The sequence below is a fragment of the Amblyomma maculatum genome, chromosome 3 (assembly GCF_055883805.1).
Source record: "Amblyomma maculatum isolate TAMU_Amacu chromosome 3, ASM5588380v1, whole genome shotgun sequence".
Taxonomy (NCBI): domain Eukaryota; kingdom Metazoa; phylum Arthropoda; class Arachnida; order Ixodida; family Ixodidae; genus Amblyomma; species Amblyomma maculatum.
This window is the reverse complement of record NC_139346.1, coordinates 88,251,868-88,265,415: the sequence shown is the minus strand read 5'-3', so window position 1 is coordinate 88,265,415 and position 13,548 is coordinate 88,251,868. Positions and strand designations below refer to the sequence as shown.

Below are 13,548 nucleotides of genomic sequence, written 5' to 3'. Positions count from 1 at the left end.
TCCCGGATTTTACAACTTTGAGTTAACGAGGGCTCACTGTATATCTATGGCTCTTAGCTGAGCTGAAGATTAATCCATGCACGAAAACCAGCAAGCCAAAATCTGCACCAGTAATTGGCAAAGCACACCGCACGTCCTTCGCTGAACAAAGTTTCTACTTACACCTGGGTTAAGCCCGTCATGTGCATCATGTGCCCTTATTAAAAACTACAGCTTTGTCGCGTTTGCACAACTGAAGCGCTCGTTACTAATTGTACAAATCACTATCTGCTGTCATTGGTGTTGGCCACCAGTAATGATGGCCTCTAAGGGTTCAGTGAGTCTCAGAGGCCACGTTTAATAGAGGACACGAAAATCGCCGAGATTCTGCATGTGCCTCCTATGCTAGGCTGGCGTACACATGAACATTCTACTCATGTCATGTTTGACGTCATTTCTTGTGCACCAGCACTGAGGCAGTGGACTTGAGCCAATGACAGTAACTGTTGCTGGCTAACACAAGGCAGCAAACAATTTAACTTTTTTTCTTAGGTTTATTTAAAAATATTTTCCATTCTGTGCAGTCTGGGCTGCTTCCAAACAAGCAACACTACCCAGTACGTTGTAAAAGAACTCATTTGAGATTGAGTATCTTTAAACTTTCCTCCAAAATTGTCAACACAGAGCGACTGTGGTGAGTGTGGCATCCAAGGTGGCATCCTCATCAAGCAGCCACCTTGTTAACAATGATGGTATTCTGATTATTCCGTAGCATCGACAATTAACATTGTAGATCAGAGAGAGAGTTTTGTGCAAAAAATGCTCACTGGGCAGTTAGCAACTTGTGACATACGATTCAGTGGCTGCTACAAGGGTAACCATTTCATGGTATAGTAAGAAACTGGAGAGCAAGACACGTAAATGTCCTTTTTTTTCGTGCTACTACAATAAAGCTCGTCAATTCGAAACCCCGATAATTCAAATTTTTGGATAATTCGAACTACACTACTTGGTCCGACCGAGCTCCATGGAGATCTGTGTATAAAAAAGCCTGTTAATTCGAACGCGAGTCGGTTCCACTACGGATAATTCAAACTATGCGCCACCACGTCCGAGCGGCTTGGCGTACATCACGCGGCAGAAAAAAAAGTAAAGAAACACCTTCACAATAGGAAGGCATAACTGGAGGCTGCGTACGTCCAAAACGGGGTCAGAAAATAGAACCAGGTAAAACCATAGAAGAGTGGGTAAAACTTGAATGGCGCCATGAGCGGTGCTGCGGTCGGCGGTGTTGAACGGAGGGAGCTGCGGCAAGGTCAACCTGGCATGGCACCAACCCTGCAACATGGCCATAGCGGCAGCTGCCTGCTCTCTCTTCTGCGCAACCTCTGTAGCTCGCAACTAATACTCATTAATTCCAGCCCTGTTAATTTGGAAATACGGATAAATACTGTCGGCGTGGTCCCAGCCAACGCCTATGAAAGGCTTTGATCTCTGATGGACACTACAGGTTAAAGTATTTTTTTTTTTTTTGCAACAGCCATCCATCTTTCCACCCATCAGTCGTCCACGGAAGCAGCGAGCCAGCCGCGATCATGACGACGGCTTTTAGCATTGTTCGTTTCAAAAGCCGCTTGCTGCTATCGCGCATTCCAATGATTGGAGTGGCATTAGACCACGCCCGCCCCAGTGGCTCACAGCATGATAAAACGAATGTACTGAAAAGGAGGCTTGCAGAACCGGACAAGTGCTAGCACTTTGTCAAGATCGCTCCGCCCCCGCCCGCCCCACTGCTAGAGCTAATGTCAAAAGGTAAACACTTGTTATCGCTGCGCAGAATCTTGGCGTACTGCCAAGAAATGTGTTGTGGATCGTGACAGCGCGAAACGGAGGGATCCGCTAAAGCCGGAACCGCATGCTCCATGCAGTTCTGGCGTCCATGCGGCTCCAGGCGACGCGCAGCGAACGGCCGCGTTGCCGCCGACGCGCTAGAACCAGCACGAGAAAAACGGAGCGGCACTGTCGCGCTGCGTTTTCAGGGTGATGTTGTTTGTATAGTTTCGGTCGCATACGTCCCACAAGACGCAACGCTTTTCCACTTCGGTGATTAGGGCCTCGTTAAAGGTTGTCTTGTCCATTTTGGCTAAACACTATGCGCGAATGAACACAATGCGTGAATGCACGTGGCACCTTGAACGTGTGCACCAACTTTGCTGACAAAACAACAAGGTTCCTCCAGAAAGGTTCAGTCGAGATGCGCGGAGAGCAGAGCCATCTGTTGGCAAAGCAAAAACCAAAATGACACGTGACTACACGCTGATTGGTGGACGCCGGCCGTGACGTCAGTGGACGCGCCGCGCGAGGCGTTTTTTTTCTACTTCGCGTAGAACCACGTGGCGGCGCGATTTCGTGGTAGGCACGTGTCCCACTATCCGCGCGGCAATCGCGCCCTAAATCGCGCCATGCAGTTCCAGCTTAACGATTGATGCCTTTCTTTTTTTTTTTTTTAAGATTTGTAAGCACAAATCGGGGCTTGGGTGGGTTCATTATACGAGTGATTTCGTTGCATGACTAAATACGGTACATTTATCGTAATACATGTCAGTTTTTTCGAGGCCATTCGATAATTCGAGCATCAGATAATTCTAACTTTTCTAACTTTTTTCCCGGTCCCGTGAAGTTCGAATTAACAAGCTTTTACTGTACTACAGCAACAAAGAAAAACACAGGGAACGAGTGCTTAGCAGGCGGCGCAGCAAAATAAAATACCACATAAAAGTGTGTAAGGGCCGCACTTTTTTTTCCAGATCTGAGGGCTAATTTTTGGGGTGAGGCCCACGTGAAAAAACTTATTTTGTAGATTTTCATTACCTCTCTCCGAATGTGCATTTCTCTGCTCTCACCACACTCTCCTCATTTCATGGCAACCTCTTCCCAAGGCAATAACCCTCTGCCCTCAGTTACACTAACTACTGCAACTACCATTACAGTGATATTATGCCTAAGAACTGCCTACCGCGAGTGGCAGGTAGCACAGTGGAGACAGACACATCGCCCTCTTCACTTTTACAGGAGAGGCCAGGAGGTTGTTGCAACACAAACACGGAGAGTGACAACCGTGGGGGGAGGAGGTTCTGATGTGGGCACAGGAAAGTGCAACCTGAGGGTAGGTGAAACATGAACAAGCTGACAGGTAGCTACTGTGCAATGTGGAGGGTGAGGAGGAAAGTAAGCTGACAACAGGAGTGGAAGCATCAGAACGATGTGCACACACTAGATGCCATTCTTGCGTCGAAGTTACTACATGTTTTCTTGACGGTTAAAGAAGGTATGCGGTGCTCCTGACTAGGTCTCCAGGATTTCTTCTTCCTTGTTATCTTGACTGACACACACCACTGGAATTCAGTGTTTCTATGCACTTGATAGAAGAACTAAAATCTACTAACTTAAAAAAAGCAGTCATGCAAGCAGGTGCAGGTATCAAGCCAAGCAGCGGAGCAAGGTTCTAAGCTCTTTTATGCTGCTGCTTCTACTCTCCACATTGAAGAAAAGGCAAGGTGTACAAACCTGTGTACTATAAAGTTCTTGTGCAGGTACTGAAGGCCCTTGAACAACTGCATCATGATGCACTTCACCTAGTAACAGAGAATGAAACAGATGCAAAGGCGAACGCCTTCATTTTCAACATACTTTAGCCCTGAAAGCTAAAATTATTTTATGCTAGTGAATAATTTAGGCTAGCAGCTGGTATTATGAGAGCATTTCTGAAGGCCAATAAAAAGTAAGTCAATGGAAACACTGTTGCCACTTGTTCTTAAAGGCAATCTACAACTTCTGCACTGACACTTTGGTCCACGACTCGATAAATAAAAAGTTAGCCAGTTAGTCCTCGCTAATTAACTTCCGCGAATGAAAAAAGATATGTATACTGCACATTAGCATAGCTGCTTTGCCCGTGGAACAAGTTTGTGTGAGCACAGCATTCTCTCTTCGGCCATTACCAGCATAGCATACCACTGCAACTGCATATGCACTAAAAATGATCAGTCATAGCCGCAGGATGACTTAAACCCAATTCAAATTTAGTTTTTGTGAATTATGTTATTAATTATTCCTACCTGGTTCATGAAGATGGATGCATCCAAATATCAGTTTAAGCATGCGTTGAGCGGAGAGTGTAACACACACCGTCATCATCAGCCTGACTATACCTACTGCAGGCTGAAGGCCTCTCCCATATTTCTTCAATTAACCCGGTCCTGTGCTAGCTGCATCCACTTGACCCCTACGAACTTCTTAACCTCATCCGCCCACCTAACTTTCTGCCGCCCCCTGCTATGATTCCGATAATATGTTGTGGAGCCAATCTCTAGCTGACTTGTGATCAATGTTGCGATGGGCTCCTGCTTATTGTGCGCTCAAAAAGATGTCTGTGCATTGTGAACCAGCTTGAATTGAAACATTATTTAGATTTAACCAATCCGTATAAACGTGCCTGCATGGTCTAGGGATAAAGCTAATGCAATGGTCCTGGTAGGCCGATTCTGTCTTCACCCTCCTATATGAAAAGAGAGGGTCGAGTTGGCAGCTCCTGAAAGCTTAATTATCGTCCTCTTGTACAGTCGTGAGCAAAAGTGGTATACAACACTCCACCAGTGACAGAGCTGGGGAAAACTGCATCGATATGCCATCTAGTGACTGTGTAAGGGATAGCGACACATGCATGTGGATAAAATGGGGCACCGCCACCATTGTCTCGATCTTAGATAGCTGTTTCTAGGTAAAGTTGAGATGCAGTTTTCTCGAGCTCCGCCACCGGCTGAGTGTTGTATACCATTTTTGCTCACGACTGTACATTCCCAAGATGTTGCCATACTCTTATCATCATCATCATCAGCCTAACTATGCCCACTGCAAAGTGAAGGCCTCTCCCATATTCTGCGTACACATGACCCCTGCAAACTTCTTAACCTCATCCGCCCATCTAACTTCCTACCACCCCCTCCTACGCTTTCCTTCCCTTGGAATCCAGTTTGTTGCCCTAAGCGACCATCGGTTATCTTTTCTTCACGCTACATGTCCTGCCCATGCCCATTTCTTCTCCTTGATTTATACTTTAATGTCAGTGGCTAGAGTTATTTCTATGACCCACTCTGCACGTTTCCTATCTCTTAATCTTATCCCTACCATTTTTCTTTCCATCAGCATTGTCTTAAGTAGAACCCTCTTTGTTAGCCTCCACGTTTCCACCCCATAGGTAAGTACAGGTAAGATGCAACTGTTGTATACTTTCCTCTTGAGCGATACCGGTAAGCTGCTAGTCATAATCTGGGAGTGCTTGCCAAATGCGCTCCATCTCAGTCTTATTCTCCTTGCTATTTCCCTTTCATGGTCCGGATCTGCGGTAACTACCTGTCCTAAGTAGACATATTCGCCTACTACTTCCAGTGCTTCGATACCTAACGTAAACTGCTGTTCCTTCCCTAGCTATTGAACATTACATTAGTCTTCTGCACATTGATTTTCAAGCCTACCTTTCTACTTTCCTGTCTAGGTCATCAATCATTCTTTGCAATTCATCCCCTGAGGTACTTAGTAAGGCAATGTCATCAGCAAATCGTAGATTACTGAGGTAGTCTCCATCTACTTTTATTCCTAACTGCTCCCATTCCAAGTCTGAATACTTCTAAGCAAGCTGTGAATAGTACTGGGGAGATCGTGTCTCCTTGCTTAACACCTTAAAGCCCCGCTTTAACCAAGCCGTATGAACAAGCCCAGCTCTCCTCCTAGTGTCACGTGGGGTGTGACATCACAGCGTCACGTGGGTGCGGCCGCGCTACGCCGACCGCTTGAGTTAGTAGCCCAGCTCTCACTCTAGTGTCACGTGGGGTGTGACATCACAGTGTCATCTGGGTGCAGCTGCGCCACGCTGAAGGCTCGAAACATAGAGTAGTATTGCTTTCGCAATACAGTCGAAACCCGCAATAAGGAAATCAGCGGGTATAGCGAAAAAATTTGCTTTTGCGAGAATTTCGTTGCCACGAAAATGAGACAGAAACAATAGAAAATAGCCCGTAAAAAGAAAATTTATTGCTAAATGTCAGCTAGCTTGCTTTGCCGCGCCTTACCCTGCAACAACTTCATAGTTCTATTTTCACATTGCAAGCCACAATATTGTGACGGGATTTAAAGCAGCTCAGCCAGCCAGCGCTTGCTCTGAATTGTTATGTCCGAGCATGCACGCAAAGCCCAGAGCCTTCTGTTGCAGCACTTTCCCAGACAAAAGCACTTTGTTCGCGCTGTTCAAAAAACCAGGCAAACACTGCTTGTCGACGTCCGGGAACACCACAGCCGTCACTGTTTTGTGCTGTGCTCGTGCACCATTCTCAAGCGCACCGAGAATGGCTGCCTTACTTTTCAAAATTGTGGACAGAGAACTGCACGCAATCCCGTACTCATTGGCAATACCCGTTTTCTTTCCTGCCTTTTTCTACTTGGGCAATGATGGCAGCCTTCTCTTGCAGCGACAAAAACCTGTTTTGGCTGGCGGAGATATCTTTTGAAACACAAACGTGCCGACTGCTGCTCATAAACACACACACACCACCGCACACAACGAACGCACGTGCACCGCTTCGGCAGGCCTAAAAGTGTAGCGCCGATGATAAGTCTGGTGTCGCCCCCCGATGGTGTCGCTGCAAGGCTGCCTCACCTGAATCACGGCCAGTCTCGCGTGCGCTCCCTCGAGACCGGCCATGCCTGAACATAGCCTCCGAGATCAGCGTGCGAACACGTGCGAGTGATCTCGGAGGGCATGCTCTGAACGTGTTCAGGTGCGGCCTCCGCGAGCACCACCTTGCGGAAGCGATCACAGAATGCACGCGCTGCATTAGTGTGGTGGCTGGCGCCGGCTAAAGGTGGCTAGAGTCGGGCAGGCGTCAGGCGCCAACAGCGTCGCTGCAGCCATGCTGCGGCAGTTCACTCAATTTGAGCGCTTTTTTGACGCTGTTATTCATGATATGGGAGACAGTATGCAGACCGGTGTTGCAGCAGATTTCGTTATCGTGGGATCGCGGTACAAAAATGTCTCGTTACCGAGAGATACGAAATACAATTGCCTCTATGGGCATTTGCCGGGGATCCGGAAATATTTTGTTGCGGCGAGAATTTCGTATTCTCAAGATTTCGTTATCGCAGGTTTCATAAATACACCTCATATGCCTCATAAATGCAAGCATAAATTCTACCTCATTTTGATGGAAACCAACGCACTGCTGTTAACAGTACCTTTTTTTTTTTTTTTTTTTTTTTTTGAGCAACCTTCTTTTACCAAGTCATTCTTTTGAATCTCTGAACATTAGCTTAAAAGTTTGAAGTCATTGTTGCCTTGGCAGGCTCAATAACAAAGCCATGTTAAGGTATGTACAAAAGTCCGCAGGAACCTGGCTTGAGAAAACAGGTTAATGAGAAGCATTCAATTATGAGGGGACATGTGTGCTGCATCCTCTAGAATAACACCAGCAGACTGTCGAGCAAGATAACACAGAAAGAACCATATTTCTGTGAATATGCATACTTTTGTCCATGACCATTTACCACAACAACAGCGGAGGGTTCTTATAGGAAACACACGATCAATGTCTTTCTTTAATCACCTTAACCAACTAGGCAACTTTACTCAGTGACAGCTTTCTGTGGCAATGCAGCCAAGATTAAGAGGACGGGCCTTTCCTCACAGTGTGTTACTACAATAAGTATCTCAGGCATGTCTAGCATGAGCTTTGACTTAATTTCTGCCCTAACGTCAAAACAATTCCCGAGCCGTCAACTACGTAGAAATGTGTTCCTTTGCATCACTGAACGCCTACAAGAACATGAATTCGTGACTAATGAATAGGCCACATGATGTACACTGTCAAAACACAAGTGCATTGCATACATGGGCATTACAGGCAGAGAGATTCAGCCAAGATTCAGCCAACATAGCCCGAATACGCTGCACGAGATTTTCAACATGCGGCGCAGCTATCGCAATGTGCATGACATATTATACGCATGCTGTAATGGCTCGTATTGATATTGAAAATGGGTTATGATCTCATAACCCATCTCATAATGGCCCATACCTGAGACTCTGAAAATGGGCTCTGCATGTTGTCCAGCAGGCTTGCCAGGTCTTGCTCACAGTATTCCATCACGAGAAATATACTGTAATGGTGAACAGACAATGGTGAACAGCAGCATTTCGTTACACATGATCTCTTCATTACAAAAATGTAAAAAGTTAAAAAATTTATTAAGAAAGATTTCATTAGAGCACTATTAATACAGATAATTTTTACTCTACCTGGATGATAAAACTTTGCACAGATATACAAATGCATACGTACATCAGAAGCGAAATTCAAAATTACTCATCATGTGTTAATGCAGCATTATCACAGATCACTGTATCACAGATGACATACGAGGAAAGCAGGGTTAATTGCAGATGTTTGACTCATCACATCCCAATACACCTTTTCCAAAACTCTAAAAGTCAGCTTCTCTGCACAGCAAAAACCCCTTCACCATGGCGGCCGAACCTGTTTTGGGGGCAGAAATAGGGTGCAGCGCAGGAGACGTCTCTTGGGACAATAATGGCCCCGTCCATTTTCTGAAACCCTTTTCTTTAGTTGCTGTTGCGATTAAGAAATTGAGGTCGCCCCTGCCTTACAGGTACCATTCATACCCCCGCCCTCCCTCCAGTTTGCAATAGCGAAGGAATGCTGCTCACCGGGTTTATGAATGACATTAGGCTTGATATAGAAGTACTCCGCACTGTACCCAACTTCTACCCCAACAAAGGGCCATGCCGCCATGGTAAAGGGGTTTTCACTATTCAGGAAAGCTGAGCTGACTTACGGAGTTCTGCACAGTTTTGCATACTAGGCCAGCATGCAACCATAGTCTGCTATGCTGTTCCTTGAAGCAGGGCTTAAAGAGACTCACTCTCTCTACTGCTTGTTCTCACTACAATGCCCTTCCCGATGAACATGACTACGCCTTTAAGATGTCTAAAAGATGAGCAGGGCACCTTGGTTATGTTCAATTGTTATTTAAATGTACATGAGATGTGCCCGTCATCAAGGCAGCCAATCATACATGGTGATCTTTTTAACTGCTTATAAACTTGTATTTCAAAATCTAACGAGATATCTCTGTGCAGATCGTGCCGGTCAGTTTTATAGCCACGTGAAAATTAAAGTGTCTAATCTCAAGCTTTATCAGGTACATAAATACCTAATCAACTTTTTTTATTTTTTTATGTGTTAATATTATACTGCAAGGCTGAAGGCAGTCACCATCAAAGGTGAGCCCTGTATTTACATTTTCTTAATTGCTAGTGTTGTTAGAAATGTTGAAAATCAAATATATATATATGCAACTAAAAGCTTGTTGAGCTGGCTTTCTTGCATTAAAAAAATGGCCCCATTATTATTTCTGCAAAATTACCATGCATAATGACGTCATTATAAAATTGTGCAATGATCACCAAATAGAGTGCAATTAAAGATGCCAACATTTGTCCACACCACATACCAAGACATTGTTTTAACGTGACTTCGACTAAGCATAGTGCTGTGGACATTTGTAATAAGGGTACAAGCTTCGCATTTGCACTAATACCCCAAATTGGCAATAGGCTGGAAGCCATGATAGCTTCTGAATGTTAAACATAAGTCATCTCAAGGGTATTGTTTAACATCTTGTAAATCGCATGATCAAGCCTTTAAAGAAATCAGAAAGTGGCCACCAGGTATTGATACTCAACCGCAGTACTTCGAACTTTTCCTTGTGTTCAAAGATGTCTATCATCACCTTAATCTAAATATCAACATATGCATTATAAGCGAGTATGGAAAGTTACAATGATTTATATGTCTTAAAGGCCCACTGTCCACCCTCCGGTCGAAAATATTTTCTTCCCCGGTGACTGTGAGTTCGCCCCCAGAACGCAAGGCCGCAAAATGTTTTTGAAAAGAGTAGCTAATAACGCAGTTACAGCCACCCCAATCCCCCGATTCTGTCGTGCTTCTCTCCTTCCGCTCCCTCGCAAAGGTTTTTCACTCTCCTGCCCGAGGTCGTCTAGCCTCCGCAAGACAAATTCCCCTTCCTCCTCCGCGTTTGGCGGGAGGTGGGGAGTGGCACTCTGTCTGCGCGAAGAAAAAAAAACGGGCGAGGGAGCGCGCGCCTCTGGATTCAGTCGGGCCGTGGCGAGGGAAAAGCGCGCAGCGAGCAGTAGACACCCATCATTCACCCTCAGACAGCGAGACGGACCAATGGACGTCGTTCGCGAGAAGTACGTCATTACTGTGGCTCGACGGGCCAGCGCAGGAAACGGGGAAGCTGGCTTCCCGAAGGAGAGCATGAGAGAGCTTTGATTTGCATTTTCGTTGCTTTGCGGCGCTCGTGTCACTGTAGCATTTTGCACAGACTATCAAAAAACGGGCGAGGGAGCGCGCGCCTCTGGATTCAGTCAGGCCGTGGCGAGGGAAAAGCGCGCAGCGAGCAGTAGACACCCATCCTTCACCCTCAGACAGTGAGACGGACCAATGGACGTCGTTCGCGAGAAGTACGTCATTAATGTGGCTCGACGGGCCAGCGCAGGAAACGGGGAAGCTGGCTTCCCGAAGGAGAGCATGAGAGAGCTTTGATTTGCATTTTCATTGCTTTGCGGCGCTCGTGTCACTGTAGCATTTTGCACAGACTATCTCCGGTACCTGATCGAAACACTGGGCTCCTTCACCTAAAAGGTCCTTCCCTGGACAGTGGCCCTTTAACCTATACAAGACATTATGGGAGCTTTTTTACTTAACATTAAAACATCTTTCCCAAGTGTATACACAGCACTTGTATCAGATCTTTCGTGTGGAATGCCTCTGCAGTGCTCAAAAGAGAACAGACTTTGCCTTCTAATTTGTGTGTTTGGGCTGAAATATCATTTTCAAACAACATCACATAATAGCCTGCTCAAATTTACTGCATATAAAATGAATAAACAAAAGTCAAGTGTTCATTTAACGTGGGCACCACGAACCAGGTTCAAACCCGGCTGCGTTACAATGAAGGCAGAACGCAAGGGGCCCGTGTAGCGTGCGATGTTATTACATGTTAAAGAACTCCACATGGTAAAAACTATTCAGAGCCCTTCATAACAACATCCCTCATAGCCAGAGTTGCTTTGGGAAATTAAATACCATAAAGCAAACCGAATGTGTGCAGTCATCTTCATGCAGGTTGTGTTAACGGCAGCCGAAAGGTATTGCTAATCTTTTTTTTTTTTTTCTTTCTGGAATTGCTACCTTATTCTGCGGCCCACCGTCAATTTATGGCCCACAAGTGCTTTCGAAATAAAATTTTTAATGTATTGCAGCAATGACGGTGGGTCAAACCTGCATGTAACTCCACTAGATATACAAGAAATTCAGCCCGCTCTTGTTTGCCCACTTCGTATATCTGCATTGCAAAGCAGACGACTACGACAAGCCCAGCCAGTACTTTATTCTAATTAGGCATTATTGATTACGAAGTTAGCACGCGCTTGAAGCAAGCAAGGCCTGAAGACCTTGCTTGCCTTAAGCTCATGTTGGCTACATAACAAGAATCTATGGCAGTGTATACGACTGCAGCTTGCATAGAGTATATCATGAATATGAGTGAGCACACATCAGAGCTTACCTTTCTAAGCTTTTTCCTACAGCAACTTCTTTAAGATTGACGATATTTTGGTGCTGAATGTTGAGCAGAAGGTTTATTTCCCTCAGACCACTGACAGGAATGCCTGAAATGGGCCATCGACAAGAAATGCGACATTTAGAAACCATGTTACCCTAATCCACATGACAAAACCTGGAAGATATTTACCATCTTTCTCCTGTTCCATACGGACTTTCTTCATAGCAACAACTTCTCCGGAGCTCAGATCTTGAGCTCTGTCTGTAAAACAAAAAAGACGTCGCAGTGTGAAGGCTGAAATATGTAGACTACGACAAACAAAAGCAACGTGAGATGAAGCACTACAACGAAACACTCACAGACAATCCCATAGGTTCCTTCTCCGATCCGATTCAGTTTCTCGAATTCCGTCACCAATCGGCATCTCCCTGTCTGTTAAAAGATCAAGCTTAAATGTATACAGCAGTGTACGCTGCGCCAAAGGTCAGCTTTGCGGCAGTAGAACTTTGGGAAATACAGCTGTGAGTAGCAGTCTGCCGTCACAACGACACGAGACTTACGATGTCCTTGTCCGGGATTTCAAAAAATTTTCCAGTAGACAATGACGCTAACACAACCCGCTTCTCAGGCGCTGTTTGATTTAAGCCGGCTTCCATGGTTCACTTCGAAAACGATGCAAAACGCTCCAAAGGCTAAAATGTTATGGTGCGCCGTTTGCCTTTCGCCAACAGAGAATGGCATAAACGAAGACGACGACGCTTGGGACGCGATAAGCAGCGAAAAATGTATGATGATGATGATGATAATGATGTGGCCATCCCTTTGCATCGGGGGGGGGGGGGGGGGGGGGCCCACGATGTGCACCATAGCGTGTAGCTATAGTGCCTAGAATATACTGGCTAGTGTGCCGAGGGCGCGCGCTGGCGTGTCCGCCGCGGTGATGCCTTCCCGCCGCCACCGCGGGGCGGCGCTACCAATAGCTAAGGTGCTATCGCTTCGCGTTCGCGGCCTCGGCAGCATAGGCGGCATATAGGTCCGGATAGCGCGCTGCGCTTTTCACTGCGAAACCTGTCTCTTGACGGTTTAAGCGCACTTTGTGTCTAAAAACAGTCTTGGTGGAAGACATTCATACCGTCCTAGTACTGTGCGGAGAAAATCATACGCTCAAATAGCGCTCGAGGAAGCGTTTAACAAATACTGTCTGGTCCATGTCTGCTATATATCTGTTTTATTTATTCAGCTGAACCGGATAAGGTCTTAAGCAGAACACATATTGACTTCCTGATATCCAGCGAGAGAAGAAATTTGAGAAAACCACCTAAAGTTGACACGTTGGTTGCAATAGTTTGTTAATCTTTGATTAAACGATCGAGTCCGGGCCGGATTCAATATATGAAATATTCCGATGACGATTTTATTTGATCTAGAACCACTCGATTGCGATCCACGCATCGCGATTGCGGATGTAAGGTATCGTATGCATCTTCCTTCTGAGTGAGCGCTCAGTCAGCCCAGGTGGTTGTCCCGAATTATGGGAACTATATTCTCAATCGCGATCTAACCCGGAACGGATCGACGACGACTGTTATTGTCCGTGTGACACAGGTATCAGAAAATACCCTTAATATTTTACACTGTTCATTAATCCAACTTTGAATTTTATTTACTCTTCGGTCTTTTCTTATGGTCCATGGTATATCGCGATGCCGCAGTCAAGTGCTACGAACGTCAATACGTATACGGGCCTCATGCTTTCGGATAGGTTACGACGACGTTTCTGCAATTCAGTCATGCTTATTGCTAAGGTGATATATATCAGGTTAGTGACGTTTTATAGCGTCACATTTATGC

The 13,548-nt window shown here is 45.7% G+C and overlaps 1 protein-coding gene across 2 annotated transcripts in view; it reads right to left on the bottom strand.

Annotated features, from left to right (window-relative positions):
• The window catches only part of Cdc2rk (cyclin-dependent kinase 10), a 53,952-nt gene extending 41,470 nt beyond the window's left edge, over positions 1-12,482 (bottom strand). The window contains exons 1-6 of one of the 2 annotated variants that reach the window (XR_014705982.1): positions 12,258-12,482; positions 12,057-12,129; positions 11,887-11,958; positions 11,701-11,803; positions 8,106-8,187; positions 3,547-3,614 (exon numbers count right to left, since the gene is read on the bottom strand). Coding sequence is in view for 1 of the 2 variants with exons in the window: in XM_084597725.1 (XP_084453851.1) it covers positions 3,547-3,614; positions 8,106-8,187; positions 11,701-11,803; positions 11,887-11,958; positions 12,057-12,129; positions 12,258-12,353 (494 nt within the window). In the remaining variant the exon portion in view is untranslated. The remainder of the gene's footprint in view (positions 1-3,546; positions 3,615-8,105; positions 8,188-11,700; positions 11,804-11,886; positions 11,959-12,056; positions 12,130-12,257) is intronic. The other variant, XM_084597725.1, reaches the window with a different exon arrangement.
• Positions 12,483-13,548: the final 1,066 nt, after the last annotated feature.